Source organism: Chamaea fasciata, unplaced genomic scaffold (genome assembly GCF_029207755.1).
Source record: "Chamaea fasciata isolate MVZ Bird 193981 ecotype frontalis unplaced genomic scaffold, bChaFas1.0.hap1 SCAF_9, whole genome shotgun sequence".
NCBI classification, from domain to species: Eukaryota; Metazoa; Chordata; class Aves; order Passeriformes; family Sylviidae; genus Chamaea; species Chamaea fasciata.
Genome location: NW_027094094.1, coordinates 33,831,643 through 33,848,534, shown reverse-complemented (window position 1 = coordinate 33,848,534; position 16,892 = coordinate 33,831,643). Strand labels below are relative to the sequence as shown.

General features: G+C 43.8%; 1 protein-coding gene across 3 annotated transcripts in view; it reads left to right on the top strand.

Annotated features, from left to right (window-relative positions):
* Positions 1-16,892, top strand: part of CTNNA3 (catenin alpha 3) — a 407,433-nt gene that overhangs the window by 368,071 nt on the left and 22,470 nt on the right. For all 3 annotated transcript variants that reach the window (XM_066191821.1, XM_066191820.1, XM_066191822.1), the window contains one exon: positions 15,535-15,640. In XM_066191821.1, the coding sequence (XP_066047918.1) occupies positions 15,535-15,640 (106 nt within the window). The remainder of the gene's footprint in view (positions 1-15,534; positions 15,641-16,892) is intronic.

Here is a 16,892-nt window from a genome sequence, read left to right as displayed (position 1 = left end):
GTCATTCACACAGTCTCTATGTTAGACTGTGTTTATGCAAGCAGAGCCACGAGGAGAGGCCACCATGAAAAACGGGGGAGATCTGGGAGGGTGGGAACATCATAACCGCTTTCCTTTGGTACTGCAGGGCTGTTGATAACTCCAAGTCAACCATATCAAGGAGAATTTGTTTACTTAGTGTTTTTCCCAAAGTGCGAGCAAGGCTCATATCAAATTGATGCAGTACAAAGAAAATGCATTTTAGTCTAAGACTGTTTTTGTCATTATGCAAAGTGGATATTTTTATTCTGAAGGTAGTTTCCTCTCTGCATTTTACAGCCAGGTACTTTTTTCTCTTCAGTGAACTTGCAGTGAAGTAAACTTTATCTGTACCTTCATGAGGGCTTAGAAATTAGGAGAAGAGTTGGTAGGAGAATATGTCCACAGTGAGGGTGAGGACAGATGTGTACTGGGCATCAGTAGTTAAGTGCTGGCATATTAGAAAAGGGTATTATGGTCTTCAGTTTAATAAACCATCATTATTTATACAGTTTGATAAATCTTAAAACAGTGATGCTCAGCTGAAGCTCAAATATTTCCATAATTAACTGCGTTGTCTAATTGTGTAACTAAATTTTCTCACTACAAGCCAATAATTCAGGTAAGGGCATGATCTGTAGTAGTGAGGCAAGAAGAGGGGAGAATTTCTGTTTCTGAGAGTTTGAAGTTTTGTTGAAGTTGCCATATTAGAGAGAGTGTCTCCAAGCCTTTCATACCACATACTTATTATAAACACAACACGTCGTAACTATTGTACCCTGTTGTTGAAACCAAACTGCAAGTTAATGGTGCTTTTCACAGGCCATAGCAGTAAAGCGGGGGTTTTTTGGGAAATATTTTGATAATTGGTTCTGCATATCATCAGAAACTTGTGTGGTATTTAGAAGATGGATTACTGAGCCATTAGCAGTCTAGCAATATGATCAGATATCCATATTAATAAACATCTGTCCCAGTGGCATAGCAGATGTGCTGGGTGCATATATAACATAAAATGAACATTTTTTATGAGTACTTTGTTCTTTTTTTACTACAAAATGTTTTAATTACATTATAGATCATGCCATTAATTTCATTTTGCAACACTGAAAGTGTGTTTTTTTTTAAAAAAAGCAAATGGGGTGAGGACAGTTTTCTGAGAAATTCGAAAATATGACTGTGCTAGTGGTATGAACTAATTTTGAAAGGTGAATTTTACTGTCTTCCATTACCAGCTTCAAGCCTATCATTACAGGGTTGGGGCAGCATTTTGGTTCTGATGGTCCTGGTTTGGTTCCTCTCTAGGTTCAGTAGCCCCCTTAATTCCAATTGCTGCGGAGTTTATAATGAATGGAGTGCAGAGGGCTCAGCTTCCTGACTCCCCCTGGGAAATGTCCCAGTCTGGCAAAAATTGCTGTTGTTTTCTGAAGATGAAACTTGAAAACGTGTTAAATGCAGATATAGTAGTAGTATAAGATACAGTAGTTTAGCTACCAGAAAATTGATTCCCTAACTCCAAAAAATGCTTCCATTCCCACATTATGCATCCTAAACTTCATCCAATTTAAAAAGCATTTATCATAGTTAAAAAAAATCTTTTATAATTGCATCTTTTTTTTCTTTGCAAAACACAAGATGGGCACTCTGAAAGACGACTTTGCCATAATATAATATCCCTTTAGCCCAAAACATCTTTTTGAGCAAAAATGTTAGCAGTTTACTGGTAGCCCAAGTGAGTTTTTAAATTAGATTTCGGTATTAACTTGTATTTTTCCGGGGAGTTTTCCAAAGACTGATTCCTTTGTCGTGACATTCTGGGTAGTTAAATTATAGTTATACCACTGGGAGGTCTTGTTCTTTCAAGTAGCATTGAGAAGCTGTTCCTGAGCAGCTTGTGGGCACCAGTTTGGGAAGTTGGGTTTTTCACAGCCCGTGTTCACAGCAGAAGGGGCAGGCAGTGGCAGCCAGGAGCACAGGCTGTTCCAGGGGTTAAAGGCCAGGGGAGGAGTAGCCCAGGATCCTTCCAGGGCTGTGACAAACCCTGCAGGCCAGAGTATTGCAAACAGGAAGGGCTGCCCTGGAAGAGGGAAGGGAGTGTGCTTGGAGTCAGCTCCGAGAAGCTGAAGGATGTCAGAGGGGAGTGAGGAAGGCACTTGCAGAGGCTCCCTGGCAGAGCTTCAGATGCCTGAGACTGTTGTGGCCATAGCGTGGCCTCCCTTCTAGCCCGTGGTACTACTGCTGTTCAGCAGTTTAACCAGTTCTCCCTGTTTTCTGCCACATCTGGGAATACAAGTTTCTTTTTTCGCTAAAATCACTGCTTCTGAGGACCTGTGGGTAGAAAAACCTGTCAGACCTCTGCTTCGCGTAAGAAGATAGTTTCTGTTGTCAGTTCTTGCAGAGGTGTCCCCAGTGACTGCAGTCAGGCAAGTCAATAACCTTGATTGGAAGGTGAAATGGTTTGGGGCATTCATGATTAAATGCCTGGAGACATCGCCAGTGTGCAGGCTTGAGCCTCAGAAATACCCCCCCCAGTATGCCCAAGTACTCCAAACAGCACAACTTTTTGGATGGTTTTGTGGGTTTTGAGATCTGGATGAGGTTTTTTAAATTACTGTGGTTAAAGAGTCAAGGGGAATGAGAAAATTTGATATAACAGGAGTTATATCAGAGTTATATCAGAGTTAAAACTGCGTTATTGATACAGCTCTTATCTTAGTTGGCTTAAAAGCGCTCTGAGCAGCTGCATTCACACCCCCAGCACTGGGCCTGTGTCAGATTTCCCAGAGTTTCCAGTTTGCTCGGCTGGTACAGAAATCTAGATACAGGATCTTTACCTGTAGGGTGATCTCCATGTAGAGAGTTGCTCCACAAGGTGTGTTATTCTCTTGCCTCAAAACAGATGTGGGTGGTTCATGATGTGAACTCTGGCATCTGAGAGCAAACTGAAAATAATGAATCTACTTCTGTTTGCAGTTCCTTCCTGTCAGATGATCAGGGGGATTGTGGTCAGCTGGATTAGGGGAAAAAAAAAAAACCCAGATCAAAAGTGTAAACCGCAAAAAAACAGGTTGGTCATGGAGCACATATAAATGCACAGTTACAGCTTTTTGGGTGTATCCAACAGCTGGCACTGTGACCCTGCGTTACTGAACCAGAGCTCTCCTGCTGTGACTCTCGTTCATGGCAATCTTTTTGTCTCGCTGGAGTTGATGAAAAAGAGGTCTCTGAACTCCGAGTTCGGACTTTTCAGTGTTTATTTTTGGATGATCAGTTTACTGTCTTCTTTGTTAGCTGCTGAAAAGTCTAAAAATCCTTTAGAAGTCAGTTCTTCAGTGTCTACATTTTCTTTTGCTACCATCCTTTGTTTTCCATGGATAAGTAAAGTGCACCATTGTATTTTCATCTGGGTTTGTGATGATGTAATTAAGATTCTTTACAATTGTTTGTCCAGAGGAAGTTGGCACATTCAACCTCTAGCTTGGACTTCCTGAATTCAGATGTTTGTGCCTCTGCCAGAGTACCTAATGGTCTTCAAGTAGCTTGTGTTTTTAAATTCCATGGATATATTTTGTATTAGTTGATTTTCTACATCCACCAGCAGTGCAGGGCTTAGGCACAGGCTGTGTGGGACCAGCTGAGGGACACAGGGATGTCCTGGGAGGTCTCACAATCCACCTGAGGATGCTGCTGGGGGACACTGACACTGGAGAGGCCAGAAGCTGCTTTAGAGAGGTGATTTCCCCCACCAGCATGGCCCTGGGCCAGGCTCCGGTAACTCACTTCTGCCGCTCAGTTCCTGAGTGTGCTCTGATGGAAAATTACAAAAGGTAACGTCTGCCATTAATATAATTTTTTTTAAATGACATAATTAAGTGAGGAATAAATACCCTACAAAAACAATAGTTCAGCAGTCATTAACCCATAAACTCTACCTTCTGGGATTCACTGAGTTTAAGTTGCTGAACAGGCCTTGCTGCAGGGCATGCTCTGAAAGGATAAGGAAGGAGTCTGGGTGTACATGTGGCTGGATTCTTTAAAGGAAAAGACATTAATAGTGATTTTCAGGACAATCTATTTGCTTGTTATTGGAGAACTGAAAAAAAAAATACACTCTTAAAAGCAAGGAGAATGTTTCATTTTTTAAAGGTTACAGCATAGCCAGAGGATTTTAGAAGACAGTACTGACTGTCTGAAGACAGAAGCATTAAGAGGCATTGCTCTATTTTTACCCTGTACTGCTAAACACCCCTATTTTGTTTCATTAGTACCCTTCCTGTGGCATTTCCTTCTCCTTCCAGGCCCTTGAGACTTGCTTTTTCTAGAGCACGTTTTAACTCCTGTTGAAAATTCAGCACGTGGCCCACAGGAGTGGGAAGCAGCTGGGGGCTCTGTGCAAGGGGGTTCCTCAGAGCTCACCTGTGTGCTTTGGGAGGGTGCAGCTGCAGTTGGGCATGGAGACATCCTGCACACACCTCGATGCCTGCTGTGCCAGCTCTCCCAGCAGACAGCCAGGAGTGTCCCTGCAGCCAGGCTGGCAGTGCCCAGGGGTACCACGGGCAGTCCTGGCCTGCTGGGTGGGGACCAGCCTTGAGTGTCCTTTGCATCGTCCCCTCCCTGCCCTGCCCAGCTCAGAGTGCAGGGGAGCCCTGCATTCAAAGCCTGGTGTCTGCCTACAGGTTTAATATTGCTTGTTCAGAACCCAATCGCTGCTGCTCACGGACAGAGTTCAGAAATTCCTGCAGCACAGTCTCTGAGGCTCTCGGATGGTTTCCTGTACTGGAGAGGTTAAAATCTCCAGGTAATTTTTGTTCATGACAGAAAAAAAATGGGAGAAGGCAGATGGATGAGGCCAATAACAGAGACTTTTCTGCAGTCACTGAAACAGTAACTGTGGGTATGTAACGTAGTGATTAAAATGACAGGCAGCCGAATTAAAGTCCATGATTGGAAAGGTCTGCTGACCTTAGCAACTGGAAATGAAAATGTCCTTTGAAAAACTGAATCTGGAAGCAGAAGGAGATGGAGAAGCATCTGAGAGATAATGAGAGTAAAAAGAGGTGAGAGGCATGCACAGTTGATGCCAGGTTGAGATGGCAGAACACTTGAGATGCTGTGGTGTTCCCTCACTTTGCACTGATGGTGTGAGAAACAGATCAAGGGGAATCTGGGGAGACGTTTCTGCTGGCACAGGAAAAAGTGACTGGGAAATTGCAAACTGGGGAGAGCATTTTCTACAGCTGTAGATAATTTCCTCAGGAACTCAACTTGAGCCTCATGGATGCCATCTGCCTACAAAAGGCATAATCTGATTTATTCAGGCGCACTATCTTGTACAAACCACTGCTTGTATTATAATTCATCTCTTTACAAACTGGCACCAAACACGGAAGTATTTGTCTGTTTATATGCACTTACAGAGTTGAAAACCCAAGACATGCCATACTTTGACTTGTGCACACAGATGGACACCCTTGGGTGTTTGGAATTCTCTTGTTGTCTTTGGTAAGATGTGTCATCAAAGTCCAGTTTATACCCAGCCGAGACCTGCTGCAGGAGAGCAGCTTCCTCTCTTTCCACTTTTTTCATCACTACAGGCTTTTGACATTCCTTATTTTTTTTCTTTTGTTTTTAGTTCAGTGTAAAATCCACTGATTAATAGTTTAGCAACAACAACAAGCTTTGTAAAGGACTTTTCATCTTTAGATCACAATGAGAATTTGATAATGTTATTTTTACGTATAGGTAAAATTATTTAATTATATGGTGTCCTGTTTCTTTATTTAATATTTGTACCTCCTGCAGCTGGTCTCAACTGGACAGAAATTACACATTTTCATTAACATGTTTCATCAAGGCTGCAAGAGAGCTGCAAGTGTCTTAGAGAAGATTTGGACTTTGGGATCTGGAAGTGAAAGGAAAGGTGGTCTGTGTGTGTGCACAAGCGTAAGTGTGGGAAGATCTCACAGTTGTTTGATTTTCATCTCTATAAATAGCGTATATAAACATCCAGACACTGCTGTGTTTCGTGCTGCACACATAAATACTCAGTGCATCAGAGGGAGACCTGTACAAACATACCCCTTGGATGCTTTGCTTCCCATGTTCTGTTGTTGCTGCGATGAGTTTTGTCAGAATTGTGATCTAACAATTTACAGTCAGAATTTCAGCTGCTTTTCTGCCTCCCAGGCTGCAGGTACAGCTTCTCTCCTGACATAACTTCCTCTGTTCCCACCTGATGCTGCTTTGTGTTCTCTTCCATATTATTTTAAGGGGCAGTTCAAATCGTGAAGCATCCTGCTAAGTAACATTATTATGAGCAACTACTCAAGCGACATCAGCATTTTTCCCTCTGAATTGCGTCGGGCGATTGAAGAGACGGGGTCTCCATGGTTTGCATCATGAAACCAGTTTTATTGAACTCACTGCTGCTTTGTAGACATTTCAAGCATGAGCTCAAAATAACTACCTGCTTAAACTATAACAACCATGACAATATCAGTGTTTACCTGTGGGCTAGCACAGACTTGCACAGACCTCTAGAGTCTTGCATACCGAGCACACCCTTCTCCCTTCCTCCTTCAGGGTCCTGCCTCGACTTCCAGGCCTTGTGGCTCTCTGGCACATCTATCTCTGTCATGAATTCAGCAGTACTTTGAGTCCTGCTTCCCAGCTGTATTCCCCCAGAATTATATCAGGATTTCTCCGTTCCACAAGTGATATGGTCAGGATGGTAAAGCAGAGCTCTGCTATATGGGACTACATTCTGAAGCAGGAATTCCTTTCTGGGTTTATGCTTTTTAAAACTGGCGACCAGAAATACTTCTTAGTGACAGTTGTTTTGCAGTGCAGCCAAGTTCTCAGTGCCTGGATTGCTCTAACAAAGTTTACTCAGCTGACAAAATAGAGTATGGGAGCTTGGAACTATGCCTGTTTGTCCTTGTCAAGTTCAAATAGCTTGATTGCAACTTCATTTATCCAAGCAGAGAGGAAGAGAACTCAGGGATCATTAGGAAAAGGTCCCTTCTGTGTTTATGTACACTCAGATACATTGTTCCAGCAGTGCTACAGAGGAAGGTGTGTTTGTCTTGGTGCTGCCTGTTACAGGTGAGAGGTGGCAGCTCTGGGAGGAGCAGGGAGGGGTCAGCAGCAGAACTACTGAGGATGGACCTGGGGGCTGTAGCAGACAGGGACCAAGTCCTTGGAAGCAGCTGGGGTGGATGGGGAGGCAGGGCGCTGCTGCTCGGTGGCCCACAAACCCTGCTACATGCGTGTGGCACTGGAGATGAGCTACAAATGTACCAGAGGCTCTTCCAGGTGCTTTGTGAAGTTACCACAGCGCTCAGGTTTTCCTCAGACACCACGAGTGAGATTGGTTTTAGTGAGATTCGGGGAATTTTGGACACGGCCATCAGAATTGAAATTGATAGTCACTGAAGGTCTCCGGAAAATCTGCTTCTGTATTATATGAAGTGCTGAGAAAATTTTTGGTAGCTGTATTTTGGTCTTGGATTGCACAATACAGCAAGTAAGAGCAACAAAAAATAAATTACTTGATGCCTCACAGAGCGAGCAAAGCCTTCTAAATAATAGCTTGGCTTTATTTAGTAGAGCTGGTGAAAGCACAGGGGACCTGGGGAGAGAAGGATGACCCAGATAAGAAAACTACCAATGTGAGATCAACAATCAGTATCTTGATAGTAGAGCAGAAAAAGAAGGAATCCTAGCAGTGATAGAAAGTTGTATTGATCTAAAAAAATTGCTGTAAATAACAGTAATTTTTCAATTCCCATTTCACTGCCACAGAGGTGTAAAGCCTTTAACTTATCCCATAGGTTTTTGCACTGGCCTTCATTTTCATTATTTCTTTATTTGCATTATCCTTCTGCCTTGGAGACGGGGAGAGTATGGAACAGGGTGGCACTGGGACAGGACAGATGCCTGTGGGACAGGACTGGCAGTGGGTGGGCTGTCACTGGTGCTGGCCCTTGTTCTGTGTGAGTGCCACAACTTCCCTGTGCACAGCACCAGCCACTGCTGCGGGTCAGGAGGAGTCTTAGTGCCACTCCACTGGAATAAGCTGAAGCCTAGAAGCAAACCAAATCTAATCCATTCTGTTGGCACTCAGTCTTCTCTCCAAAACAAAGTCTTTCATCTTTCCAGGAATTTCTCCTGGAATTCTACAGAGACCTCATTAGTGTAAAAAAAAAGACCAGAAGTGTTTATTTCTCTCCTGTATTCGTCACTTTCCCATTACCTCTTCTTCTGCAGCATGCTAGTGCTGATTCCTGATGGATTTGTGATCCACTAAAACTCAGCGCCTCTCACACTGTCCTGTTGTGTAGGGACTGCCTCTCCATGTGTATCTCTGTTTGATATTCCTACCTGAGGGCATGCATCTTTTTTTTCATTGCGTCTGCTTCTCCTTCCTACTTATCTCAGGCTAGGAGGCCAGATTTGGATCTAAGAATTACCTATTTCCTTCTTCTTCCACATCAGTATCAAATGTAAGTTCATTAAACATTCTCTTTATTCCCTTTTTCAAGCCACAAACAAAGAACTGAGCAGCGCCAACACCAAGGCAGATCCCAGAGAAATCAGGTTGCTTGTCTTCGGCCCTCTGCTGTGGCAGCAGCCCTTTGATAACCTGTCCCTCTTGGAGCGTGCTCTTCCAACTTTGGCATCTCCTCAGCAAGCAATGACTTCATTGATTTTCTATGTATTGTTTAGGCAGATCATGAAAACACAACAGGAGAAGGTTTCAGACTCTGCCTGAAAGATACATGGTATTTACAGCTTCTAATCTTTCCAGAAGCCATAAAAGCTTATTTTTCCATTAGCTGAACAATATTTATGCTTGAAAAATCATGTGGGCTGTTACTCATCTCTGTTATATTCTGCCTGTTACTTGTTTGTTTGATTACAAATTGATAGGTTTTATTTGCCCTCAGCAGACACCATTTAGAACTGACAGACAACAGGGGCAGCTGCTTTGCTGGCATTGCTGTCAAAGAGGTTTGGAAGGGCACCAGGGTCGGGGGCTGGCTTCTGCACAGTCAAAAGGTACCAACCCTGAACGGCCTTTACAAATACTCCTGTGCAAAAGATGCAGGTTGGGTTTGTGTGGATCACCCCAGTCCTGCTGTACAAAGCCGGTGCTTTTGGACCTCTTCTCCCTCATTCCTCTTGGAGGGAGACGCAGACCCCACGTGTTACCAGTGCAGGAGGGCAGCAGGGAAGAGAAACTCCTGTATTAAACCCAGTTTCACTTTCAGAATTATGTAACAGACAGACAGTGTTCACATTGTCTGGAACTCCACTGTCCATTCTTGGGTCCATAGAATCCAGGTATTTTTGTAGGTCTTAAATTCCTTCACTCACAAAAGGTATTTCTACCTATGAAATACTGTTTATTACAATGAGTTTTGGGTTGTTTACTTCATGCCCTTTAATGTTTTTTTCACTCTGCCCTTTTCTCATCTGGCTACACTTTAATTTGTATTACGTTAATTTTTTTAAGGAATAGACCTGCTTCAGCCATTGCCCCCGTAAATGTCGAGTGGGGGTTTGGCCTTAATTCAGTTGCTTAGTTTTGCCAGCATTAAGAGTTCTTCTCTTGTAATTTCCAAACCTGTACCCAGACAGCAACAGAAAATGGATGATATGAAAACCTATCTTGCTCTTGTGTCTACAGCTGTAACGAGCTGGCAGAGGTCAGCTCTGGGATCCACCTGTACTATGTCCAATTACCTTTTCCCCATGTGGATTTCCTGAGGAGCTCTGCTGCCTCCCGTTTGTGTAAGCGATAGAGATGTGCAGCCAGATGTAATAAAAAGGGATTTTTGTTTATAGCCATGATTCTAAAAGCATAGTTTTTCCTCCGTGAACACCAAGCCCATCACAGATTTCATCCAAAACTGTGCACATTCAGCTGGGAGGGGCAAGCAAAGTGATCTGCAGGAAAAAATTATTCACTCAGTAAATTCAGAGCATTTGTAATGAGCGAAGTGTGAATTCCGCTTCCTTATCCCCGCTCCCAGGACTGCACACAATCACTGGGTTAATAAAACAAAAAGCAAACTTCAGAAACGGCTCACGGAATAGAGACCGGAATGTGTGACTGGAATCCAGATTTCCCACCATGCCAGTGCTAAAGCGCTTTGCAGAGCAGCACTGGGGGGCAGAAGAAAGGAGAAACAAACACTTGGTGTGTTTGGGGAAGAGCTGCAGGAGGTACAAATGGTACCTTGGAATGAACAACTGAATTAACTAACCACAACAGTGTCTATAAAAGGTAATTATTATTTGTAGGAGTACCTTTCTATGAGCAAGGTAATGGCTGTACCTAATTGCACAGCAGTGTAAGTAATGCACTTTCCTCGGGACAAGCGTATACCTGAAGTAACACTTCAGTCACCTGGATAGGAGCTGTGGCCCTCGTCACCTCAGGACATGTCCCAGTCCACTCCCACCTGCAAGGAGCCCTTGCCAGCGCTCGGCCTCCTCCTGCCCTGATGGATGGTCCAGGCTGGGGCTGCTCGGCTGGACACTGGCCTGTCTTCGGCCAGGATTGCCAGACCTGGTCCCTTTGCTGAGCTCACGTTTGAACAGCAAGAAGTACGTTGCTGGGTTAGGACCGGTCTGTAGTTGTGCCTCCTCTGCAGTGCCCCAGGCAAACTTGCAGTTAGTGTGGGAGCTGCCAGGACCTGCTGAGCTGCAGACCAGGCCTGAGGGCAGGATGGTCAGAGCCTGCAGCTCGGGGCTGGGGAGTGGCCGTGACTGTGGGGGCTGTGGGTTGGTTGGAGCTGTCAGCTCACACCCTGGAGTGCTGTGAAATGTGTCCGTCTGCTGGGTCTGAGTTCCTCAGCCACTGCTCACTGCAGCTCCCTCTGGCCGCTTCTGCTGCGGGACAAGTGTAGAGCGTTTGCTGAGGGGAGCACAGTGTGTAGGAGAAGCCACCAGCTTTGCTTGCAGACAGAAGAATTTATCTTCCTGGAAAAGGTGATGGCAAAGACGTTTTGGAGTTGAAGGATAAGGTTCCGTTGCTGTAAGAATTAAGAGTATCACTGCTTTTCAGAGTGACATTCCAGAGTGAAGGAAAACAGAAAATAATGCCCCGTACTGATGCCTGCTAATCGCTGTGGTTAGGTTTAGGCAGACAGGGATGGAGTTGCTCTTGGTTTTCCTGGAGCAAGAATAACGAGATTTGAGAGGCTTCAGGCTCTCTTTCACAATTACCCAAAACCCCTGGTGTTGTACTAATTAACACAGTCCAACTCCTTTCCAAGAAACACTGAGGTGAAGTTTTGGGATTTTTTTTCTCCTACATCTCCGTGGAGATACTCCAGACTGCTTTCTTTGTACACAATCCATTTTCTTTCTTGTTAGACTTAGCTGGATGTCTCTGTATATATATTATTTATGGCCTATTCCCAGTTTTGTTGTTGGATAGAGCAGTTGATTTGAGCTGTAGTAACAATCCATCACTACCTTGGGGAGATATAATTGCTTGTAAATATAGTACTTCGTGTCTCGTCTTTGTTTTTCATCACCTTGAATGTGTTATCAGCTTGCTCAACCTGTAAGGCTTTATGCTTGGAAATAGTGAGGTGTGAGGAAAATAGATGTATTAGATCTACCATGCAATGAATCCAGAGTCTAGTGTTGTAGGTTATGGACTCAGTGAAATCACTGGGGACGGACTTCAGTAACTGAGCATGTGAGGTGAAGTTTGGCCTGAAACATTAGGGACTGGGAGCAGGAAAAAAACAGTAAGATAAAAGCTGACTTATAAAAAAAAATTTTTTATAAGGTTTACATTATTTCCATAGCAGAGAAATTAGAATTTCTTCAGGGAAACAGGTGAAAAACTCCACAACGGAGAAATTTTGTGATGTTGTTGACCAGCAGATGGTACTTGGTAGAAAGGTTTTTATATATTTGTTTCGTGAACAGCTGTAGGTGTATGAGCTATTGCATGCAGGTCTGCACTATCCATAATTTGGGATGCTTCAGCATGTGGGGGTGGAGGATCAGGGAGTAGAATTGTAGGAGGAAAGGGATGCTGTTACAGTGATACAGAGAAAGACCTAAATATGTGGGAAAGCATTCCAGAGAGTGAGATGGATACCTCAGGGAAACATTGCCTTTCAAGCACAGTGTTTTCTCATACTTTAAACTCGCCTGAAAAAATCACAAGTGCATATAAAACTGGTAGGAAGCTGTGCAGTGGCTGGGGAGAACAACCTAGATGATTTAATAGACTTTATGTGTCTCTTAACATCTGGATTCAGGGAGTTAATCTGAGTTAGGGGCGTTCTGAATTGACTGATTTTGTGCTAAATCAGGAGGAGTGGGAATTCACAAAGTGCGCAGCTGCACTGGTACCATCAGAAGGCAACATGCATTGAACCTGGTAGTTATTCACCAAAACCCATGAAACTCCTTTGCTGAATTTCAAACAAGAAAATCATAGGACTGCAGAGCCCTCAGCAGAGGATGGACAGTCCCAGAACTGTCAGGTGTCCTCCATCGGCACTGGTGCCACAGACCTGTGGCTGCCCCACTCTGCCCCTCCCTGTGGCTGCTCTTCCAGAAGGGGAGCTCTGAACCTCTTTCCTGCCCACCACAGCCCTGGAGCCCCTCCAAGGCTCTCCCTGTGTCCCACAGCCCCTCCTGCTCACAACTCCTCCTTTGCACCACTCCAAAATTCCAGATTGTTGTGGGTGTAAACCCTTCTGTCTCTCCTTATGTTTATGACGTGGAATCATCCTTTTTGCACAGCTTCCCGTTGTGTCCAGGCTTCCTACAAGGAAACCCTGACAGACCTGCAGCTGCAGTCCCACCAAAACAGGGCAAGCTGCAGGAAAGCTTAGTGTAGGTTATTAGCTGTGTGTGCACCTTGGTGTGCTGTGTGCTGTTCTCACAGCAGCTCTGCCTCAGGGACTCCTGTTCACGCTGACCGCCGAAACAGCCCCTCTGGCTTTGTACAGAAATGCTGTAAGGACTCTCTCTTTCTGAGCACTAGATTACTTACGTCCAAATTTAGTGTTTGCAGTTAAACGAGCATCCTGGTGGTTTTTTGTTTGTTTGGTTGTTTTTTTTTGTTTGTTTGTTTTTTTGTTTGTTTTTTTTTTTTTTTTTTTTGTTTTTGTTTTTTGTTTTTTTTTTTTCCCCCCCCCTTCTCTCTGTTTCTTCCATTTGTCCAGTGATTCAGCAGATCTGGGGTACTTTCCCAAGTATTCTTTCCAAAGTACTCAGAATTTCCCAACATCGTAAACTGGGACTAATGGCTTATTATGCCATATCCTAAGGCAGCTAAGCCTCTGCTTCATGTTCAGAGGCTCTGGATTTTACATGAAGATAAAAAAAAGGAGCACAGATAGTTCTTGGTTGTGTAGCAAAGGAGTTTTCTTTGTGCCTGTACCTTAATATGCTGGGGTTTCAGCACTTTTTAACACAAGGCTAAGGCATTCCTAAATATTTAATATTTACTTCAAGGCTGAGCTGTGGCTGACAGCTCAGAGGCATTGCACCTCACATTTCTTAGAGGCTGTAGTGGAGAACTTGAACCATTGGTGCAGTAGGTGCCAGTGGGGCAGAAGTCTCCAGAACAGTCATTGCTGAGTGTTCCTCTGGTGGCTCTGAGGGTGACCATGTTTGTGGTGAAGAGTAATACTTCATTTTCATTTGTCTGAAGTAATTTTTTTGGGGGTGGAATTGTTTCATTCTCATTAGATCTCTGAGTGTACAAGAAAATATCTGGTTTAATTGGAGAACTTCACCCTCAAAATACTCAGCCAGCTTCAAATGTCAGCAAAGCTGCTGCAGATACAAGAATGACCTAAGCAGAAATGGCTTGCTCTGTTGATGCCATCACTCCTTTGCTGGCTGTTTTAGTCTTGGGTTGGACCTTGCCAGGAGGGTCCTGGGCTGCTGGTAGTTTCTGGAGCAGCTAAAGGATGCGCTGTGGATGCCTGACAAACCTCTGGCCTTTGGAATTGCTGCAGTATAAATAAGGATGAGCCCATGGTCTGGAGGGAAGGGTCAATAGGCACACGTAAGAATTGGGTTGTACAACTAGGGATTCAAAGGGAAAAGACCAGGAAAGGCAAGTGAAGGATATGAGTGAGGGTTCAAGTACTTAATCCTAGATACAGGGGATTGCATTTGCAAATTCATTCCCCACATACACTATAGTTCTTTCATAAACAGAGCGATCTGCCAAGTAGGTTTGCCATAACAAGAAGATGCCTTTCTGTACAACAACGATGTGTAAAATACTGGAATCTGCGCTGTTCCAAATGTGGGCTTCCAAAGTTGAGAATAAGGAATTGTAATAAGTAAAGTATGCTTTCCTCCAAGGACTAAGAGGTCTTTGCTGAGCAATATGATTAATCAAGAGGTTAAACATTATTATCTGCCATGTCGTGTTGTCGCCACTGTCGTTTCCTGACGGCAGTGTTTGTGCAGGTCCATACTATAATATTTTTTAGGTTAAATGAGTTATTTACTGGAATGCTCTTTACACGTGAAACCATACTGACTTTGACGAAAATGGTCTTCTCTTTTGACCAAAGAGTTACGTTAATTTTTTTTCATGTTGTGCATTTCCTTTGTCCAGTGCAGAACTTGGAAATTGATTTGGGGCCTTCAGAAAACAAATACATAGTAAACATGAAGTTTTCCCGTCAAAGGTGTTGGAAGGCAAAGCAGAGTTCAGCAACGTTGCTCCCTTTTATACATGCATGAAGTGCAAATAAGTGTTGATTTTAGTTTAGGTGACGTGTTTCAGCATTAACGAGGCTGAGACTCAAGCAAATGTGAAGAGTGGTCATACTTGCTGCCTTGAGTATTCACATTTTACTTCTTAGTTCTTAGAAACATTCTCCTGTAATTAAAGCAGCTTTTTGGGCTTGGGAGGGGGGCATACAGAAAATGAGTCTAACTTTTTGGCAGACTGTTCTCAAGAATTTGGCTGAAATTCTGAAGAAGTTCTGTAATTGTTTGTGGAGTATTTTTCTGATATGGCAGAAAAATGTTCTGAGTGGCATGTGTAGGCTGATTTGCAGCCCTGTTCATATGTCTCTTTTTGTGCTTGGGTGCACCAATTAAATTTAAAAAACCCAACCAAACCAACCCCACTATTTTTCTGACCAGATATCCATGATGGTTCTCAGAATAGACCGAGCTTAACTTCCTTGGAAAATACTACCAGAAAACTCATGGAAGGGAAAGGAACTTCATACAACCCTGGGAATACAAACTGCCCAAGAAATTTCTTAAAAATCAGTATTTGGCATGGGCACTACTTACAATATGAAGAAACTGGAATATCTTTCTGGTACTTCAGCATCCCGTTGATGCCAAACAATGCAAATTTGTGGGACATGAAAACAGTTGGGGGGGGGATTATATTACAGTCACTTGTGTGTGGATTAGTTGCTTTGGTCAGTGAAGTTGTTGTGCAGGTAGTTTGCATGGCCGTGATCTGTTCTGAGTGTTTGTGTTTCTGTGAAGGGGGCGAGGCCCACTGAAGCACACGTCTGATGTCATCAACGCTGCCAAGATGATCTCGGAGTCGGGCTCGCGCATGGACGTCCTGGCACGGCTCATCGCTGACCAGGTGAGTTTCCGTGGGGCACTGCAGGAGCCACACACACCCCTGACACCTTGTCCTGGTTTAGATAGATGGGTATCTGCCAGGGAACATTGGAGTCCACCCTTTTCCAAATTATTATAAATTTGCAAATAAAGGCTGTCAGGCAAAGATTTTGGAAATAGGTATAGCAGTTCTTTACTAGGGATATAAAAATACAAATGTTGTAGTACAGAAGAATAAGCAAGCAAACAAACAAACAAGAAATCCTAAAAAACCCTGACAGAGTCAGAAATACAACCTGAGGCCCTGTTGGTCAGGGTGTTGGAAGCAGTCCAAAGTCAGCGCTCCTGGAGTGGCAGATGTGGCTCTGTTGGAAGCAGAGATAGTCCTTGTGGAGCCAAGGTTCCAGAGATGGGTCCAGTCTTCCTTTGGGAGTCCCGTGGGAACACTGGATACCTGGTGACACTTGTGGCTCCTTTTTATCTGGGTGGAAATGGTCTGGCTCCTTCTCCCTGGGTGGAGCATCCCACAATGGGATGATGTAATGTGCCATGTCATTGGTGAGCTTTAATGGCCCATTAACAGAAGATATGCCCATGGAGGGAATGGGAGGGTGAGCAGAGATAAGAAACACCGCTCCACTGAGCAGAGATAAGAAACAATGCCCCGCCCGGTTTTAACAGCTGGCTTGTTATCAGAGAAGGCAGTTACCCCCTTCCTTCTGGAGTTACAACAGATAAAGAAAATCTCCCCAAATGGGGTTCAACAGATGGAATAGAATTAACTTTTTTTTTTTTTTTGGTTACAAAACCCAAGACATACCTCCCAGGCTCTCCTGCAGGAGTGCCTGTGACACTTCCAGAGCCCTTGTGAGGCACTGGGCACACAGATCTTGTCTGGACCTCCCTGTGCATTCTCTTCTCCATTTGTATCAGTGGTCTGTTCATGTACACCCTGAAATGGATGTGTACATACATCACACATGTCCGGGTGCACACACTGATCTGCAGTGCATTCGTACATGTGTGTAACATTTGTGAGCTCCCTTAAGCTATGAATGCAACATTTTAGACATGCAGTATATGGGAACATGTATATAGACACACACATTTTAACAATATATATTCATGGCTGCTTTAATATATGTTATTATTATTATTAGCATTTTAAGGTATATGTTAATATATAAATAGTTGTATAAAAAGCTGTTGTCCTGGTTTAACCCCAGCTGGCAACTGAGCACAATGCAGCTGCTCGCTCATCTATTCCTGAAACT